At 39.3% G+C, this 19,852-nt stretch overlaps 1 protein-coding gene across 4 annotated transcripts; it reads right to left on the bottom strand.

The window, feature by feature from the left end:
- Positions 1–317: 317 nt before the first annotated feature.
- On the bottom strand, positions 318–18,607 carry LOC139662199 (chromosome-associated kinesin KIF4-like). Of its 4 annotated transcripts, none has more exons than XM_071540831.1 (30): positions 18,485–18,607; positions 17,781–17,895; positions 17,176–17,366; positions 16,947–17,036; positions 16,577–16,743; positions 15,382–15,476; positions 14,286–14,405; positions 12,459–12,634; positions 12,234–12,295; positions 11,974–12,106; positions 11,633–11,691; positions 10,994–11,099; positions 10,420–10,531; positions 9,896–10,107; positions 9,316–9,419; positions 9,015–9,159; positions 8,671–8,781; positions 8,352–8,435; positions 7,979–8,092; positions 6,999–7,154; positions 6,757–6,854; positions 6,420–6,549; positions 6,127–6,297; positions 5,885–6,004; positions 5,678–5,755; positions 4,582–4,683; positions 2,893–3,060; positions 2,301–2,426; positions 1,412–1,531; positions 318–1,013 (listed from the first exon to the last, which is right to left on the bottom strand). In XM_071540831.1, exons 1-30 carry the CDS (start codon positions 18,605–18,607, stop codon positions 813–815), a joined length of 3,789 nt encoding a protein of 1,262 aa, XP_071396932.1. In that variant the 3' UTR covers positions 318–812. The 4 variants fall into 4 exon arrangements, with proteins under 4 accessions (XP_071396932.1, XP_071396931.1, XP_071396934.1 ...); XM_071540830.1 differs by having other exon boundaries at positions 318–1,022; positions 9,896–10,078; positions 10,424–10,531; XM_071540833.1 differs by having other exon boundaries at positions 9,896–10,078; positions 10,424–10,531.
- Between the last annotated feature and the right edge of the window lie 1,245 nt (positions 18,608–19,852).

The raw sequence follows: 19,852 nt of genomic DNA, 5'->3' as shown, positions 1-19,852 counted from the left end.
CATTTGATGGACAGCAAGGTACAGGAGGTGGCCAAGCAAAAAAACATAAACAAAATAAAATAAAAATAAAATCACTTATCCCACACCATCTACACAGCAAGGAAAAACTATTTTGCCGTTGTCAAAACTACACCTGTAAATTAACATGAAATTAATGCAGCATACCGGTTTAAGATTCATTTTTTTAATTCAATGTAAAATAACCTTTCCCCTAAAGATTAATTGCCTCTCAGAAGCAGCAACAAAAGTGAGTAAAGACATGAATCATAATCGACTACTGAATTAAATAAATTACTTTTTCTAACAACTCCTGGTAGGGACAAAAAAATTAATTGGTTTTTCATTAAAAACAAGAATTGACTGTAAGACTTTATTAATGTCTGATACTAAAAACTGTGTGAGAAAACCTAAAGGGTGCTCCCCAAGATAACGTGTAATAGTGATGTTTTGAATAATACTTACGTTGAAATGCTCAATTGTAGATTGGCTGACTGGTGATTTTACATTCTAGTGGTGTAAACTCAGTGTTACTCTGTGATTACAATCCTTTTACACTAAACAAAGAATTACATGAAGGCGTCTTGATCATCTCATTGTGCATTCCAGTAGACGATTCAATGCAATTCACAGTTTGTTACCCTCTATCCCTACAGACAACGAAAACAGTCTTTCTGAATCAATAGCTACATTTCAGGTACAGAACACAACATTTTAATGACATTTAAAAAAAGACTAACAAATACACTGACAAAGATATTTAACCAACCACAGAGGAGGCCTAAGGCAGAAGGCCCTACTCTGCTCTGTCCCGTTTAGGATTCCTCCCTGATCGGCGTGCATCCTGAGAAAAAACTGTTCTGAAAACTTGTGAGAATCCTTTTCTTCTTCTTGAGGAAACTGGCTGTTGTTCTCTCGTCCGCATCTTCCTCCTCCTCCTCCTCCTCTCCTTCTGGGAAGACGGGCTTCCGGTCTAGTTTTAGGTCTGTGGAGGTGTGTCCCATGTCACCAATTTCCTTGAGCACCTAAAACGATATGCATCAGTGTTGCATTACATACTTCGCTTTCTAGCTGCACTAGGCAAGAGTTTTAAGTGAAAATAAGAGCCTAAAATCACAAAGTCAGGCTGGAATAGAGAAGAGCATCCAATCCCAACTATTTACAACAAAAGTAGTAAATAGTTGAGAAAACCATCTTTAAGAATTAAATAATCACCCATGTTTGTTTCCTGGACAACTGCACCAGAGTAATTTTCTCTATCTTCTCCATGGAAAATATTTACGCAGCATCTCTTTCCACTTTTTAAAACACATCTTTAGCATGCATGCCAGTAGTTCTCAAGGGCGCCAAGAACATAAGATTTAATTTATATTATCGTTTACGTTGATAAGTGTTCACAAATTAAAATGTTTACCTTCTTGGTGGGCGTACAAGACGGTGGCTTAAAGAATGTGGTGTTGCCAGGGCTGATGGCTGTGGGGTCCTGAGGGAGAGACACTGAATCTCTGGGCGCACCGTCTATCTGATTTAAGTCCTGAAATGAGGAAGAATAAAAGTCCAAACGATGGCTGATGTAATAATCTCTTAATGTAACACATTGCTAGATAATGTAATAATACCACATTATTAGATTAACCAGCAACTGATGATATAATAACAACACTGACTAATAATGTAAGGATTAGATTCTAATTCTCATGAGTTATTAAAGGATTAGTGGATATTATTATTAGAGCATCAGTTAAACCACCTTTAATCAAGTAATAATTGCCAGTTAATGTAATGTGTGGGGTATTAACATCTGGGAAATAATTACATTAAAGTCTGCAGGTGCAACACTGATGTGGGCAAGGGTACAAATATAATTGAAATGAGTGTTCTAACAACAAATTGAAAATACATATTCTTGCTCAGATATTTTAACACTTTCTCAATTCATTGGTCAAACCTTTGAAAATAGTTTCAAAATACAAATCAATTTGCCATGCTGAAATAATTTTGGAAGGAAAATACCTTCATATTTAGCCCACTTAAAGAGTTGAAAAAGGCTGGTGTGCTTCTCAAGTTATGCAAAATTTGAATGGCAAGAGCGGTGTTATCTTGGAAATATATCATCAAACAACTTTTAAATTAAAAGGCCTAAAACACAAGGCCTTTCAGTATGCAAAAAAGGGTGTAAAGGATGAAAAAATGGTTTGTTTTGCTCCTCTTAGCTTTTCTTCCAGATGACTGTACATTGAACATGACACCACCATACACAGAACACACACACACACACACAGAGTCAGTAGATGCCAACTCACCTCAATAGACGCCTGGATGTCCAGGTTACGACATTTCTCATGATCACACTGGCAGTTCTCCCCACATGTCATCTTTCCCTTGCGGCACCTGCAGAGCTTGTTGCTACAGCGGCCTTTACAGGCACACTTAGGAAAGAAAAACTACTTAGCATCACGGTGTGGTGGATTTCTTTTGCATGATGTGTAATCCTGATAAACTCATGAGTTTTCCACTAAGAGGTTCTGCCTTAATTACCGTTTGAGATGGGGGGGGGGGGCAACAATTAGTTGCACACATTGCAATTATAGTCATCTCTTCAAAAATGAAGTCTGACAAATCCATTACACATTATACATTTCCATGATTAAGAGGTTTTAGTAAGTGCTGAATTTTAGGGTAATATTACCATCTTCATTTTTTCAGTTCAGTGATATTTGAGTCATTTTTTTGTTCTGTAATGATGACAATCAGAGTAAGGAAGAAGTTTTATGGTGTTAATGATGACCACAACTGTAGATTCTCAAATGTGTTCTTCTACAAAAAGCTTTCATAATCCATCTCGACTCAAAAAGACCCCTAAAATGTAGAACTGTACATGTAACCCAATCTTACCCCAGTCGCCTTTGATTTCTTTGAATTCCTGCGACCTTTCTCATTTTTCTCAGGACGCCATTCATCCTCTTCCTCCTCATTCTCATCCTCGGAGGCAGACATCAGCTCCTCCACGTTGATGGCCGTCTTCAGCGGGGCTTTAGCTGTAGTGAAGCGCTTCCCTTTAGGCTTCCGCCAGTAGAGAACACAACCAGTGAAAAATCAACAAGCTTCGACTCTTAAAAGTATGTACCTAAAGCATTTATGCTTTAGGTATGAAAGCATAGTAGGCTGATTTCAATGCAATGTTATGATGCAGAGGATTTTATGTCTCACAATAAAGCATTTTTTTTGCCAATAAACAGAAAGTTGATTGGCTACCTGAGCAATCTACACACTTTGAAAAAGCCACTTTAACTTCCAAGTAGTAGCCTAACAAGTTGTTACATTCCTGTAAGATGTGAGCGTAGCAACAGCCCTGTAGTCAGAGTTTTCCAGAAAATAAACCCATTTACAATTCTGGGAGTCACACATATAATGGAAAAAAAAAATCTGCAATCTGCTGCATAGCAGTGTAATAGAAACTGAATCAGCACTTTTCTCTAAACTGCACACACACGCAAGTGCACAGGCAGCTTACATTGACTAATACTGTATGTACAAACATAAATATGATACTCATCAGCTGGGAAAATATGAATATTGAGATGACAAGAAGTCCACTGAACTTTATAATGTGGCGTTTGGATATTCCAACCAAATTCGAAACAATGATTGCTTTTGCAGAAAGTGCACCGTGCTTCATTTGAGACTGACTGCTTTTACAAGTTCGCAGAAATACTCACTTTCAATGAGAGACAATTGACTGTTTGCTATAATAAGGCCTTAACAGGCCATTTACAAATAGACGTGTCTTGCACTATATCAGCTGGGATACTGCTGACAGGAACATTCATTTCCTTGGCGTGAGGCTTTGTTTCAGTTTAAACCTTTTTCCTCTGTATTGTGCCACTGCAGTTGTTGTTCATTCACTGTGCAGTGATGCCTGATATTGTTTGTTTAAACAGTAATGCCTGTTTGCCAGTTAGAAACGTTTCCGGTCAGGCTGATCTCTGCTTTTACTCAGTGGGCTGAGCTACCATCATTCATTTAGGCAACAGGGTTTTCTGAGACATTGAGAGTAAAGGCAAACGTTTGCTGATGAGCTTTATGCATGATGCATATTTTTCTTTTTTGTTCTTGAATGCACTGATGATTTTGCATTAAAATAGTTTTTAATTTGCATCAAAGCCCCAGTGCAGAATAATTTATGCAATATTTAATTGCCTCGCTACCTGAACTCATTCCAAGTAATTGGGGAGATCCTTAGCAGGAACTCCCTAAAGCACTCCTTAAAAGGCTGCCAAAGATACTGCTATGTTTATTGAACTGATAAGTTACTATTCGTAATTATTGTCATTATCACCACTCGTAGTAGTCATAGTCGTAGGTCGTAGCAGTAGTAGTAGTATAAGTAGTAGTAATTATTATTCAAATCAAACACATTCAGAGGTTTGTCCATGAATGCCATATTTTGGCCCTGACATTTAAAATATCTCAACAGCAATGGGAAAAGAAACTACTTGGGATCAATTTGATTTTAAAAACTGAGGCGATTGAGTATAAAATACACAGTGCAAGATGAAGGCAGAATATCTGCAACAAGCTCACCTTTGGCGGAACATAATCAAACGAGTCATCTGGAGTTTGTTCACTGTTTGATGTAGGCACAAGTATTTTCTTCCCACTTGCCAGCTGGAGCAGTGTTAGTTTCTGTGGAGAACAAATCAAGAAACGGATGGATTTGAGCCACTATGTTTAACAAACTGCTTAACTAAAGACATCTATATTCCACACTAACATTTGTGCTGTACCATGGTGGATGATCCATGTTTATAGTGCTGGTCAATGTACTCTGCACTCTTTAAAATCATCTGTCATCTTGTCTATTGTGAATTCCTCATAGTGCTGAGTAGTGATGCTGCCCCTACAGGGTCTACACCCAATTTTTAATAATTCCACTCCATCCAAGGTGGACACAAGTGATTGCCAAATGCATGCTCTATTTCATGAGTAGGCTATTATTTTTGGATTTACATTTTGAATTTGAAATTATTTCTTGAAATTAACTTTGATTAATGACTGAACATTGGTTATTACTACTAATACACTGCAGATACCATGTGGAATGGAAAGCATTATGGAAGTAATAATAAATGGACTTTGAATTGCATTTCTGCATCTCTAGCCTTCATTATTGGGAGCCTTAGGCGGTCAGCTTTCTAATTGCAACTGGGATTACAGTGTATACTAAACTTAAAAAAAATTCCCATGCAAATTCTCATTTTACTGCAGGCTATTTTGCCTTTCTGTCTTTTCTAAAATAAAATAAAAATGAATCTTAATTGCCTTGCCATGGCAGGGTGGCTATAATTTAAGATCAAATTTGAAAGGTTTAAAAAGGCCTCAACTCCCATACCATGGGTACTATGACACTTGGAATAACAACACAGCCAAACTTGCTCTACAAATTCTTTAGTTGGACCATCAACCCTTTTTCAGATTTTTGTTTGTTTTCAGGTATTCCTGACCTAAAGCCACAGGTGCTATGAATGTGTAATAAACCAGAGCATAGCAGTTATCATTTTTAATTCAAATTGATATCGCAAGAAACCAACAATTCCAAAACAAAACTTGATATGGTGCCAATAAAGTTGAACAAAGTTATGCTTAATTATTTGACTCATGCAAGCATTAGTCTTTTTACCTGTCTGTATTGCTCATTCTCATCCAGCAGTTTCTGGTTTTGCTCACTCAATTCCCGCAGTTTCTCAATCTCTTCTTCCTGAAATTGTGGTACACACAACTGGATTATCATCATTTCAAGATAATTCTGGACCATTACTCCTAGAACAAGGGGTAAAAGGTGGAGTCAACGGTTACACTCACTGTTCTTCAGCTAGTGGAGACAAACCTGAAATCTGAGGCGCTCCAGAAGCTCCCTCTCCTTTGAAGTCTCCTCATCTTTCTGCATTGTTTCATCCGACTCTCCACATATGGGTTTGTTCTGTAGCTGGTTAAGGAAGTAAAGGACCTGTAGGAAGAAAGAGAGAGATGAATCAGGTATATGGAGCAAAGCATTAAATAAAAGATAAGGACACAACAGCGTCACAAAAAAGAGATGCAAATTGGAATCTAAATAAATGATATGAGCACCTTCTCTTGATGCCTCTGCTCTAGTTCCACTAACTGCTGTTGGTGCTCCATGTCCATGGTTGACATGACGTTCCTCTCGTCGGCCAGCATCTTCGTTAAATCCTGCACATTCCCCTTCTCTTGTTTGAGGTCGCTCTCTAGCTTGGCACTGGCTGTTTTAGCAGACACCAGCTAAATAAAAGAGAAAATGTGATGGTTTTTGGATATACAAGTAACTGGCAGCAATACAACACACCGACTTGAATATGGAATGATATTGTTTCAGATCTCCCAAATGAAGCCAGTTTGCTCACCTCAGACATCAGGACCTTCAGGGCGGACTTGGCGTCCACTATGCTTGTGATGTTGTCCCAGCGCTGTTTCAAGCGCCCCTCGTTGTCTGCGTCAAGAACTTTCTGCTGGAGGTCAGCTATCTGGGCACTCCTATTAAAGTAAAAGTAGACTTTTATTAAGGATCTATCAAACATTTTTGTGTATCAATGAATACTGTATAGATGGGAAGGTCATTCCACCACTTGGGAGCCAGGAGGGAGAAGATTTGAGGCCAGTTGGAGCAGCAGCCATGCCACCATGTGTAGTCAAAATTTATAAAATGTAAAACAAATGAACTGTTTAGTCGATTTGTCTTACCTGAGGCCCATTTCTGTCTCCAGGTTCTCCACCTGTTTACTCAGAGGTGTTTCCAGCCCCCCGTGGCTCTCCAGCTCAGAGATGATCAGTGTCCGACGCTGCATGGAAGGAAACAAACAAAGCAAAGGTCTGATTACTTTTTATATTCTAACTTCCCCAGTGCCTTGGATGTCTCATATACTGTTCATTTTGCAAATAATTGTGTCCAGTACATCCTGAACAATGGAAAGCTCTCATCTCACCCTGATTTTGGCAGCAGGTCGCTCCCCTGCCTCCATCTGCTGCTTGAGCTGGTTGATCTCATGAGCCAAGATCTTCCTGTCCTCCAGCAGGTCCTTCAGGTGGCGCCGGGCCTCCTCCGTGCTAACCAGCACCTCCACTTCATTTAGGAGCCACGTCTGACCACACAAATGCAGATTCACAGAGTTAACGCAGCAAAACTCTCCTTGACTAATTTAGATCCCTTTTGGGTATATTCACTTATGTTCTCAAAGAGTTTTAATTTTAGATATAAAATAATCTGGTGACCTTTGTTGGCCATCATAACTCAAAATATAAGTCTGTCTCATTCAAATGTTCATAAACAAATGTACAGAAACCTTTCACAGCCTAATATACATTTAAAACGGTTGGTCAAGTTGGAAAGACTGGATAATATTTTTAAAATAATTTTTACATTATATCTCTTCTTGCAGTAAGGGAAAATTTCTAGCATGGGTCAATTCATTTTGCATTGTTTACTAATGTTTAGATGTTGACTGACAAAATCGGTTTATGAATATCTGTTTTATTAAGGAGCTGTTCCAATGATCTTGCAGCGCAACCTGAGAGCCACTCAGCTACTCTGACTCCAACTAGTGAAAAATGCAATCTGTGCACAGTGTAACTTAAAGGATTGCAAATCTGTTGTGCAAGATTGTTGTTAACTACTGTGATGGTATATAAGTTGTATGTGCTTAAGATAGCCAACTTCTGTGATGCCAGATTCTTGTCTGCTTTCATATTACATATCATGGATAATGGCTATAACATTTATTGGTAAGAAGACTCTTTCTTCTATGTCCACAACGCATGAGCAACATGTGGTTGAGCCTTTAACATGATTTTATATAACTTTAAAATAAATTAGCCAATCCATCAGGCCACTCTGACTGTCTACATGGTGAACTGGATAGTGCCACAAATGATGTAGAGAAAAAAACCTCAAAAAAGGTTTTAGCACCTTAACTCTTGCGGCAGCCCCATCCATTCCTCTGTTGTGGACATCCTTGCGTTTCTCCGCCACCTCACTTCTCTTCTGTAGAGCATCTTTCAGCCGCTTGTTTGCAGCTGCAGCCTGTGGGGAAACAACTGATGAGCTGCTACTTACCGTATTCAGTGCTATAGAGTATTGTGAAGTGTCCCCCCTACAATGCAAAAGCAACATCGCTACAAACATTCAACATTTAACCAAAACATCTGATCTACACACCTTATATTTGAAAGTATGTGTTAAGAGTGTAGGTCTTGAAATAAACAGTCCAACATATTCACACATAGACAAACAGCAAAAAACAACCATGAAAAAGCAGCAACAATATGGCAAGAGCCCTAACCTCCTCAGTTTTGCGACGCAGGACATTGGCCTGTTTCTGGAAATCCCTCTCAAGTTTCAGCAACTCATATTGCCGTTTACGATCCTGTAAAAGAGGTAAAAAACAAGGGCATTGAAGGAGCAAAAGAAAACGATGCTCCTACTCCCTACCTCTGATACAAAATGTCTTGTTTCACTTTGTAAAAATGCTTATACAAAATTTCTAAGGAATAAAAGAGCAGCAGGCTGTGTTTGAGAGAATTTCATATAAATGAGAAATAAATAGCTGGTTCAAGAATATGGACCGGTAGTGGCTCAAAAACAGTATGATCAACGCAGACCTTCTCCTTGAGCTGCAGCACCTCCTTGTCCTTCTTGGTCTTCCAGAGCCTGAATTTGTCTGAGTCCTCCTTCATCTGCCTCATCAGCTGCACACGCTGGGCCTTCATAGCCTGTGGGGACAAGACACTAATGTGCTCATACTTGGTATCTGTGGCCTTAACTGATACCAAAAACTAACAAGGGTATTAACAAGGCTCTATGCTGATGATGGTGCTGAAATAATGTTTATCTTCAAACAAGTACATGGGAGGATGCCATGTAATTGGAGAGAGATGAATACTTACAAAAGATTTAATATTTTTCTGTCTATATAAAGAATTTTACCTCTCCACAATGAGATTACCTGTATTTCGTGCATGAGCTTGGTCACATTGCGAACAGAGGATTCTTTGAGTTTCAGAAGTTTGGACTGCTCAAGAAGCTTCTTCTTCATGTCTACAAGCTGGCCCTCAAGCTCCTGCAGCCTTTTCCTACGCTGCTCACTCAGCCTAATAGAAGATGGTGAGTGGGGTGTGAAGGCAGGAATGAAAAGAAAGGGGTTGACAGAGAATACTTTGACATTTTACGTCAAAAGAAATCATCTATTCATTTATATTTAGACTGAATTATTACTTGAGGCACACAGCCAAAATGTCTGTCCTTACTTAGCCTGGTTGGAGTCCTTCTTTGCAGACTGGAGGGCCAAAATGAGGTCCTCCTTTTCCTTCTGCAGAGAATCCACTGATGATTGCAGACTGTGTATGTTTTTCTGTAGAGGGACAAAATGCCCAGAAGCTCAAAATTCATCTACATTACAAAAGACAGTCAGGCAATTTGAGAATATGGCTCGGAATTAAGTGCACCACACAGCTTGAAAACACCACCACAAAAGGCCAAGATTGAGGACTTGTGTTACGCTCAAAACTATTGAAAATATTTTCAACTCAACCCATCTCGTCAATTATTATCTTCACAGAACCCTGTTAAGTGTTGTCACAGTACAAACATTTGGATTTTAGTACCAGTGATTACATTGGTACCACAATACAGGTTCAGAGATAATATCGTAAGAGCTCAAGGTGGAACACTGCAGAATGTTAAGCACTGACTGGATGGCACAGCATGTTAAGTAACAAATGTTTGCCCTTTCCCACTAATTTCGGTAAGGTCATGAAAAAAAAAAAAAATCCCAATTAAATTTTGACGATTTTGTGCAAGTCTAAAATAGATGTAGAATCCTATTACCTGGTGCTCTGATTGCATCGGTTCCAGCTGGCTGTCATTCTGGCACATTTTCTTGACAAAAGCTTCCTTCAAAGCCAACACTTTGTTGAGCTCAATCAGTTCCTTGGACATCTGGGCCTGGCGCAGTGCATGATGGGTTGTAAAGCCCTCTGCTGCATCCTTATCAACAATGGCAGTGACATCCTGTTTAGTGTGATGGAGGAGGGGAAACACTTTAAATTACACTTACAAATAAATAAAATCAGAGCTTAGAAGAAAAATACAGGAGAGGTTTTTCTTTTCTTCTCTTCAATCAGTTCAATTTGAGTGCATAGAGAAGAAGAGACACAATGATTCAAACAGTAAAAGCATCCTATGGAGAACTGTATAAAATGCACATTTAGTGTATAAGGTCAAACAACTGAAAGCAAGGCATGGCAGAATCTTGTCTAGTATCTTTAGTATTTGCCTAAGTGCCCTTGATATATTGTTGATGACTGTTGTCATCTAATGTAAACATGAAAAATATAAATAAAAGTGTCAACATACTGATGGGGAGCCATCTGTTGAATTTCTACTGCCATTCCCTGATCCGTCAGGTGCATCTTCTCCTGAGGCCATCGCATCAATGGAGGCCGCGATGCCTGCGCTCTCATTCTGAGAAAGCAGACAGAGTAAACCAGTGAATGAACAGAAAGGATATTCCCATTCAAATCAACAGCTGGTACATTTAAAACTGCTGCCATAAAAGTCGTAGCTGAAATGAACAGTGGTTTGTTGCATAAGACTGAAGTACTGTCTGGTACTGTGAGGTAGTGTGGAGTACAAAGGGACCACTTCATTGAACACTGCTGTGGCAGTTGTGCTGAACATGCCATGCCAACTTTGAGTCCCTGTACCCTCTACACATGAAACAAAAACAATTCTAAAATACAAGGCAATTATGCAAATCAAGAAAATAATAACAATACATTTTATTTATATAGCACTTCAAAACAAAGCTACAAAGCACTTTACAGAATCACTAAGAGAGGCCAAAGGACAGCAGAAATGACATGAGATGAAAATGAACACAAGAATAGGAAGTACACATTATGTGAGCCCATCAGGTGTCCATACCTGGAGCTCCAAGATGATGTCCTGCAGGCTCCTCATCACCTCAACTTTACCCTTCAACTCCTGGTCCTCCAGTGTCTCCAACACTTTCTCAAGATCCACTTTACATCTGAAATAAAGAGAAGGATGGGTCTCAATATAATTCGTACGGTGACAATCAGCATGTTGTTGCAGTTGTTCGAGTTTGCTTTGTAGTTTATTGTTTGACAGCATCTCCCTCAATTAACCGAGAATAATATCTCTATATCACTGGTTCTGAGAACAGCTGATTAGTACATAAATAATATAAATTAATGAGTTATTGCCATAAAGATATAGATAAAACGATAGGCAAACCTGGGAACCAGCTGAAGTTAACTTTAGTGATCAATTGCAGTTCCAGTGTTTTGCCACTTTTTCCTCAATGCTTTTCACTAAAAATGTAGCTGTTTGGTATTGAAGTCTGTTTTACTCTTAAAGCTTGAATAGATCTATACAGCACAACATCAAATTGCTGAATTCATGACCAAAATTGACTTCAGCAACACAATATCAAACATTTTAACAAGCCTTCAATAGGAATAGCTTAAGTGTTTTGGCTCTCCTGTAAGCTTTGTCAAAACCTTCAGCAACCCTCCTGGCTTCACGGGTTTATAAACTTACGCTGCATGTTGTCGCAGTTGTTCGAGTTTGCTTTGCAGTTTCTCATTTGTTTGTTCTGTCTGTAAAAAAATATAAATAAACAGAATGGGTGATTAGCATTATGGATAAAACCAAAACAGCAAAATTTCAAATGGACATTAATTTTCTTCAACAAGAATATTTTTTACTTTTAAATTTTTTTTTAACGTTTGTATAAAAGGACTTCAGAAAGTATTCAAGCCCCTTGGCAGCCTCCGCTTCAACCCACATTTTGTGCAACTTGAAATCAAAAAGGACTGAGATTTCTATGTAAATGTACACAAATGAATCCATAATGACAAAACACTGCAAGTCCAGCTCACCATAATGATCTTCTCAAACATTAGTGCGGTCTGTCCAGCTGCCTCACTCAGCTCCCTGCTCAGCTTACTGTTCTCATCCTGCAGGGCGCGGTTCCTCTCCAAGAGCTTCGTCACGTTCTCAGTCGACTCCGGCCTGTAGTGGAGGGACTCAGTAAAGGTTATGGCCTTTTGTTAGGGGGCACCGAGTACCCTGGATGCATTTATCTTACACGTTAGTAGGACATTAGACCAGCGGGGAGTCTGGCTTTTTGACACCTTACCCAGCAAGTACTGGCACCACTCCTCCACGGGCGTGCAGCAGCATCACCTGCAGCTCCTGCACCTGTGGGCCCACAGGGAGAAGCAGCTCAATAATACATGACACTCAAAAACTGATACGAGTCCATGACATTTGTTTTCACTTTGTTGTAATACAGCAAGCCCAGCACCACAAAACAAGAGAATTGACAATCATTTAATTTGATTATGTGGTTTAATTACTATACCTGCTGTTTTAAGCGCATTGTTTCTGCAGCTCTGGGGTCGACGTTGACTATAGGTTTGTTTTTTATCTTGCGAGCTCTATCAGCGTACCGCAGTGTGTTGATCGTCTCCTCAATGTTTGAGTCTGCAGGGCTGATGCACGCAATCATCAACGTGTGGCTATTGCCTCCCAAAGAATCTGACAATAAAGCAAGAAAAATGGTGGACAATGAAATGACAAAAAGTGCTTGTGTATTTCTTTGTGTATTCCTGTTGATGCAAGGAGTGTGCGCTTACAAAATATGTAGAAAAGACTGCCAGGAAAATAATGGTCAATTAGCGTTTCTATTTAGTATGAGGCATGGTTTAAAAAGCAGAATAGCCATCAAGATGTGATCTGTATGGAAAAGTCAGCATCGAGTTGCTGGACTGTCTGGAATTGTTTTTTTCTCAGTTTGCATTTCTGATCAGCAGATCAGGTATGTATCAGGAATAAAAGACAATGAATGAATAGTTAACATTTTCAGTGCAAACCAAGATAAGAAATGGATAAATGGATAGTGTTGGTTGGTGATAAATATCAAGTATGGTGTTACTGGCTGGACAATGATTGTCCACTAGGCCACATGTCTCCATATCTCAAGATTATTCTTCACAACAACAAATACCACAATATGTAAAATGGCAGTGAGGTGTACAACTATGTAAAGTGTGTAGTCCAATGTGTATCAGGACTGAGCAACAATATCTTCCCACATTTTTCACAACTTTTTGTCCAAGTACTTTTCAAGACCTGGAAATGATTAGTTATATAAAGTGTGTACAACTATATAAAGTGTGTAGCCCAATGTGCATCAGGACTGAGCAACAATATTTTCCCACATTTTTCACAACTTTTTGTCCAAGTACCAATCTTTTCAAGACCTGGAAATGATCAGTCGTTTTCCGTACTTTTCCAGACTTGCGAAGGAACCCTGCTCAAACATTATGACAGTAAAACGTTTTGTTTTCTCTCAGACTAGGTTTGTGATATAAAGACAGTACATTGGCTTACAGTGAACTTGTCACACCAGTACTTGAAAGACAATACAGTACCGAGTCTTTCCTTTACCGTTAGCCAAGTAAGCTAGGGGGCATGCTCAAACTTGCAGGTAGAAATGAGTAAGTTACACAAGGCACTGCACCTTGTCTGAGGACTTACTGTATTTAACAAACACATAGTCCAACAAGCTCATTGTAAATAAAGTGATAACAGGCCAGCAAAATTGTGAAGAGATGTGACTGACATTGTTACTCAACACTTGCTGTAACCAATGGCTGGTGCTAGTTGTTGCAATGTTGCATCTTTGCTGCTTTGAAGCTCTGCATGCTTTGATGTACTGTATGTTAAAACAAATAATTATGCCACTTTTGTGGTAAAAAAAAGGAAACCAATAAATGTGAAGTTATACACAGATCCTGTTCAGCACATACCACCATTACACACAAAGTGACTGGACTGGCAAAGAATCAATTGGATGTAATGCAACAGATGCAGGAGAGACAAGCAAGACTTCCCATCAGACGACCAAAGCCGGGAGAAGCAGCACGCATGAAAACCACAACTGTTAAACATGTAACCACCCGGGAGCGGCTCAGTATCTACATATACAGTCGGCATTGTGGAACACACTGTCCGGATATATCCATATTACTATAAATTTTAGTTCTCTTGAGAAATTTAGCTTACTTGAGGATTCCTTCTTTAGCCTTGTAACGAAAGTTTAACAACAGCTCCATATTTTGACATACGGTTTTCAAACATGAGTTGCTGTTAGGTATGACTCTCCTGGCATTTATTTGAGGCTTACCTTGCAGCAGGCGTGTAAGCTTGGAGTCTCTGTAAGGAACAAAGGTGCTTTTCTTGCTTTCGTCCCCCAAGGCACTGATCACATTACCCAAAGACAGAAGGCCTCGGTTGATGCTGATGCCTGAAGACAAAAATGAATGGCATCAGAACAGAAATGCTATTATTAATGGAGCTATTACACTATTACAACACAAACACATGGCTTACAGAAATTGCAAACTACAGAATTATGGGCTAAATAAGAAATTGTCTTTTCAGGGGTCAAGGGTTGACATCAAATTTAAGTGTGACAACTTGAATACTTGTCTAGCAGACCAGAGAAGTGACATTTCAAGCATGTCACTGTTGTTCGAAATGTCACTTCTCTGGTGTATTAAAAGAATTGAAGGGAGACCGAAACAAACGTTAAAATGGAGAAGCAGGCAGCTCCGGTTGGAAAGAAATAGAGAAACGTCACATAGACCATCTTTGGAAAAACGTAGCGACAAGCCAAGTTGGAAAAGAGTGGATTGGCCCAGAGACAGAGAGGAAAATCCTTTTCTAGAGTCTGAAGTAAGGGTGCCAGTTTGAATCCCTGGGCCGGCTGGGAAATTAATGAGTAATGCTTTCCTCTCCCTCAACATCTTCTATCAAGGTAGTTAAACCACAGTTGCTCCAACAGCCAACAGTAGACTGTGACAGGTACAGTAATCGCCATTAAAGTACCACACAGAGCCACAAAACATACCACAAAGAACCAGATTTTATTTCATTATAGAATACTGCATATCACCTTATTCGACTCTCCACTATTGGGTGTGATACATGTGGGTCTGAATTATCCTCTCAAATGGAGACACAGCTGTAATGTTCCATATTATACACTTGCTGCTACTTACATTTTGCTGTACTTTGTGGTATGTTGTGTTGTTCATTTTGTGGTGCGTAGCTGGGGTGAACATGTGTAACTGTGTGTGACTATGTGAAACAGGGTGGTTCTGGAAAAGACCATGCGTATTCAGTCTACTTTCCCTGGTGTACTAAAGGTTAAAAAAATAAATAAATGTGGAGAGAATGCGGAGATGTTCTAAAATAAAAACACGTCATGTTTGGCTTACCCTCCTTCAAACGATCTCCCTCTGCTTTGGTTTTCTTTTGCCTCTCAGAACCGGCCAGATCCACAAGGTGTAATTTTGACACAACCGAGTCACTTCTGCAACGCAAGATAGAGCAAACATTCAACTTGTAGAAAATTATGAAAAACTAATGTGTGACACAACATCACAAGGCGTTACAGGAATTTCATTTTTGTACAAGACCGCAACAAAGAGGTCCAAAAAAATCCATGCAGGTCAGTTTTATTCAAAATCTAACACCATCCATTTCATGTGCGAGTTGTGCTCAAGTTTTAATATTTTTTCCCCTGACTTACTGAATAAGAAGTAATTTCTTTACATCCTTTACATAACACATATCCTATCTCTGATTCTAATTCAGATTCATTTATTGTGTTTCACCTCAGAAAACCCCAAACCCTTTCTCCGGGCTTCACTATCCATTAGGGATGGGCATAGATAGCTTTTTTGAAGCTGATTCCAATATTTTCCAATCTGATAATATGACTATGGCCTAAAGCATTTCAGAGAGAAAATGCCAGCAAAAAAATGATTACAGAATGCAATATTCCATGACATTTAACATTTCTGGAACAAGGCAATAGCCTAGACAAATGGATACAAAAAATACATTTAAAGTATTTAATATAATTTATATTTAATGTATCTATAGGTTTTTGCCAAGTCTATTTAGGTAGGTTACAGGCCCAGATTTACGTGACATTGTGCTCCGACTTTGATTGGATAACACGTGTTTCTCAGAGTGCAGTATACAAGCCTATATTTTCCTATAATTTCCACTGTGCAAATTATTACAATTACCCCTCATCCCTTCTTCCGTTTATTTCATCAGTTGTCTAATAGCTGAGCTATTAATCAGCAACAGTGGTATGCTCTTCAAGCACATGCAGCCATTTTCCTTCACATTTTCCATTATCCTTACTTCCAAAGTCTCCACAATTATAATGGTAATCCAATGCATTCCTGAATATTTCTGGTGTTTTTACCCATCACACAGCCAGCATGCATTCTGGAGCACAGCCAGCATGCCTTCTGTGTCAAAGCTATTAATTTCTCTCACATCGCTATGCACAAGCACAATATGAATGAACACACCATACACTTTTGTCCAGACAGAGGGGACTAATATTATCAGAAATAAAGGAAGAAATCAGGGAGAGAATATGAGCCAACTGACTTGTCTGTCCCCCTGCGCTGCTCCAGTGTAATGGTAAAAATGGCATGCGAGCGTGATGAAGCGGCATTCATCGCTGTGGAGCCCACGGTGCGAGCCGAGTTTCCAAGCTCCAGACAGCCCACCATCTCCTGGGCAGACAACACCTCCTTCTCAGTCAGGCCCACAATCTACAAGAGAGGAAGATATATTCAATAAAACTAAAAAGCTGACTGATTGAAGTATACCACACACCATTTAAAAAGGTGTGTGATTAGAGATGGATGCAATTCACTGGGATGAACAAATATTCAGGGTTACATTTCTATTCATTATATGTCCTCAAACAATGTGACAATGTTTTTTTTTCTCCTGAAACATGTCAGTAACTCACCTTGATGCCCTCTTTAGGGTCTTCCCGAATACTGAGGGAAGGTTTATCTTTAGATGCACACAGTAAGTCCAGTATATCTTCATTATAGATCTACAATTAAAGGGAAAGCAAATTACTTTAATCTTGCAATGACAAGCAATTTGTTGAATGTTAGGACCTGAGCCACAGTAAATTTGTAAATTACATACAGGCAATGATCTAAAAAAGGAAACAAAATATTTCCACAGACCTCCAGGTAAGATACTGCCAGAGAGAATTCACAATCTGCCTTCTTCTCCCTTTCCTGAAAGATCCTTCTGATAACTCTTGGAATAACTCCAACTGAAGGCTCATTCTCCTGAGCAGATGTGTAAGTTCCTCCCATGGAGAAAGTCTTCCCTGATCCAGTCTGTCCATATGCAAGCACAGTGGCATGGTAACCTAGAAGGAAATCGCACACTGTTAGGCGGCATTAACTTAAGTGCAAATGAATAACACTAGGCTATACTTTGTGCTGGCAAATCAACTGACCAACAACATATGACGGTCTGATAACCAATGATAAATAAAACTATATTTGCCAATAACATGATATGGCGACAACAATCAATAAAAAAAACTGTTACTGCACTTGGCAGCAGGGTAGACTGGAGGTAAGAGAGATCATCCTTCAGCTGAATTACCTGGATTCAAGACCCCCTGTTGACAAGCACCTGCCCTGCTGAAGTGCCTTCAAGCAAGACACTGAATCCTACCAGCTCCAGGGGCGCAGCTCTGTAGCTGACCTCTGACCCCCGTGGAGGGAGTGCAAGCAACAGGGATGAATAAAGTATCACATTAAAGAGATATGGCTACCTTTGAAAAGCCCACACAACAAGGGTGACACAGCCGTACTGAAGACTTCTTCTTGCTCAGCAGTGGGATCAAAAACATAATCATAGGTGAACGCCTTCTCTGTGCCAACAACCACCTGAAAACAGATGAGACTTTACCTGTTAGACACACACTAGCACGATATGTCAGCAAACACATTGTATCAACTAATAAATGGCTAAAATAATGGTATCTGTGTCAGGAGTTTTAACCAGTAAAATAATCTGATACATGTCATTTCAGCCTGGCTGTATTGCACACTCTACTAACTTAGCCAATGCCCTTTTCAAGACTGTTTTGTTGATACACTGTTCATGCCACAGGAGAGTCTATGTCAGCTGTGTATGTAAACAGCCATCTGTAGCACCTTCAACAAAAAGAGAACCAAGAGAAAATGAACTCTTCAGATTCACATAGTCCTCTATTGAAACTGAGTTCTTTTTATGGTTTACTTCAGTCCTGATGTCATCCTAGTCTGTTCTGTTCACACTTACATATTCCTTTACAAGTAAGCCACATCGTGACATATAGCCTTTGGCTATCAATTTCTGTTGTGATGTGAAAACAGTAGTAATAAGCATAATGAGGCTGATGAGACCATTATTGAACTTTATCAGCAAAAGAAGTGAAAGAAAGAAAGAAATTTTTTTGGTGTCTAGTTTCTGGCACTGCTGTTGGATGCTGACCTGTGGCTCCCCAGGCACAAATGTGAGACAGCACTGACATCCCTCGCTGATTTCTTTGTGTACCAATGGACGGCATCGCAAGGCGACCCGCACTGGGATCACCTTATCATCCTCGTTTGTCATGGTGCAAGATGCCAATGAATACCTAAGAAAAACAAGAGAGGGGCTATCAAAACGAGACTAAGTAATAACAAGGCAATATGGTTAGCTAACATACCATGACACATTTAGAATGGACAGGCGCAGACTCTGTTAATCCATTATTATCAATGACAGACAACATTAAATTTGATAGTGCCAGCATTGGCTGCAATAGCAGAGGGAGCTAGTTAGTCTAATGTTTTTTTTCCTCAAATGTTGACATGAGTAGTAAAAGATCGAGAAGACAGAGTAGTACTTTATGAATACGAGCGGAGGATTGAGATTTGTGCGAAAATGTGCAGCTAATGTGTGAAGATTCATAGTTAGGGTTTAATTTAGTGCAGAAAATTAGTGTCTCAGTACAGACAATGCTTTGCAGATGCAACTGACTGATTTTTGACAGACTTTTCATTACATAGGCTATTTGTTTCTATATAGCCTAGCCAAGGAGGAAAGCATAATATCTGAGGCCGTTTTTGATCAGATGCTTTTTACCAAGCGGCACATTGTCAAGATTTCTACACATTTTGCACTGAGTGCATTGGGACAGATGATGTGTAAGTAAATACAAATGTACAACAGCAGTGTCTTGAAGGAAGCCTTCAGGCTATCAGATAGGCTATATTGCCAATTTCCTTATTTTTTCACATTTTTAAAATTCAACTATAATAGATAGATTTAATCCTATTGTTATATGTCATTGTCGCAAAGAATCTAATGGTTCAAAATTGGGCAGTGGGCCATAATTCACTGGCACACTGCCATCTTGGACAAAACCAGCTGAGCCAAGATTGAGATGTTGCCGCACTATTTCTAATTGACAAAGTGGACAACAGGCTCTTGACTCACATTGTACCCAAAATGCCACTGATGAGGTAAGAACATGCTGCAATAGAACTGCTGCAACATCATGAAAGTAGAGAGAAAAACTGGCTTACTAGACTGGGTTCAGGAGCGAATAACAGAACATCTATTCTACTGTCTTATGTATGTCAGTGACTGTAAAAGCTGGACACCTCAGGGGTTTGCACACAGAAAGCAATTCATTAGAAACAGACTAATTTGTCTACAAGCTACAAAGGCTAATATTGTTTATCCAAAAAGAAACCAGTCATTTGCCCTGTTTTACTAATCAACTAGATTTTTATAAACAGAACAATACTTCCAACTGATGATGGCTGGTAATGCATCTTGTCTACCATGTTGTTGGTGGCTGGTGTTAATTGG

The sequence above is a fragment of the Centroberyx affinis genome, unplaced genomic scaffold (genome assembly GCF_046629955.1).
Source record: "Centroberyx affinis isolate AG114_WGS23_722 - 3 ecotype Tasmania unplaced genomic scaffold, CSIRO-AGI_Caff_v1 ptg003729l_1, whole genome shotgun sequence".
Classification (NCBI taxonomy): domain Eukaryota; kingdom Metazoa; phylum Chordata; class Actinopteri; order Beryciformes; family Berycidae; genus Centroberyx; species Centroberyx affinis.
Note: the sequence above shows the minus strand (reverse complement) of the source record. Positions and strands in the feature narration are given on the sequence as shown.

Coding starts and splice junctions, on each gene's coding strand:
- LOC139662199 (XM_071540831.1), bottom strand. CDS start 18,607: ATGACAAACGAGGATGATAAGGTGATCCCAGTGCGGGTCGCCTTGCGA. Junction 17,896..18,484: donor TTGTGCCTGGGGAGCCACAG/GTCAGCATCCAA, acceptor ATCTGTTTTCAG/GTGGTTGTTGGCACAGAGAA. Junction 15,477..16,576: donor CAGCGCAGGGGGACAGACAA/GTCAGTTGGCTC, acceptor CTTGCGTTGCAG/AAGTGACTCGGTTGTGTCAA.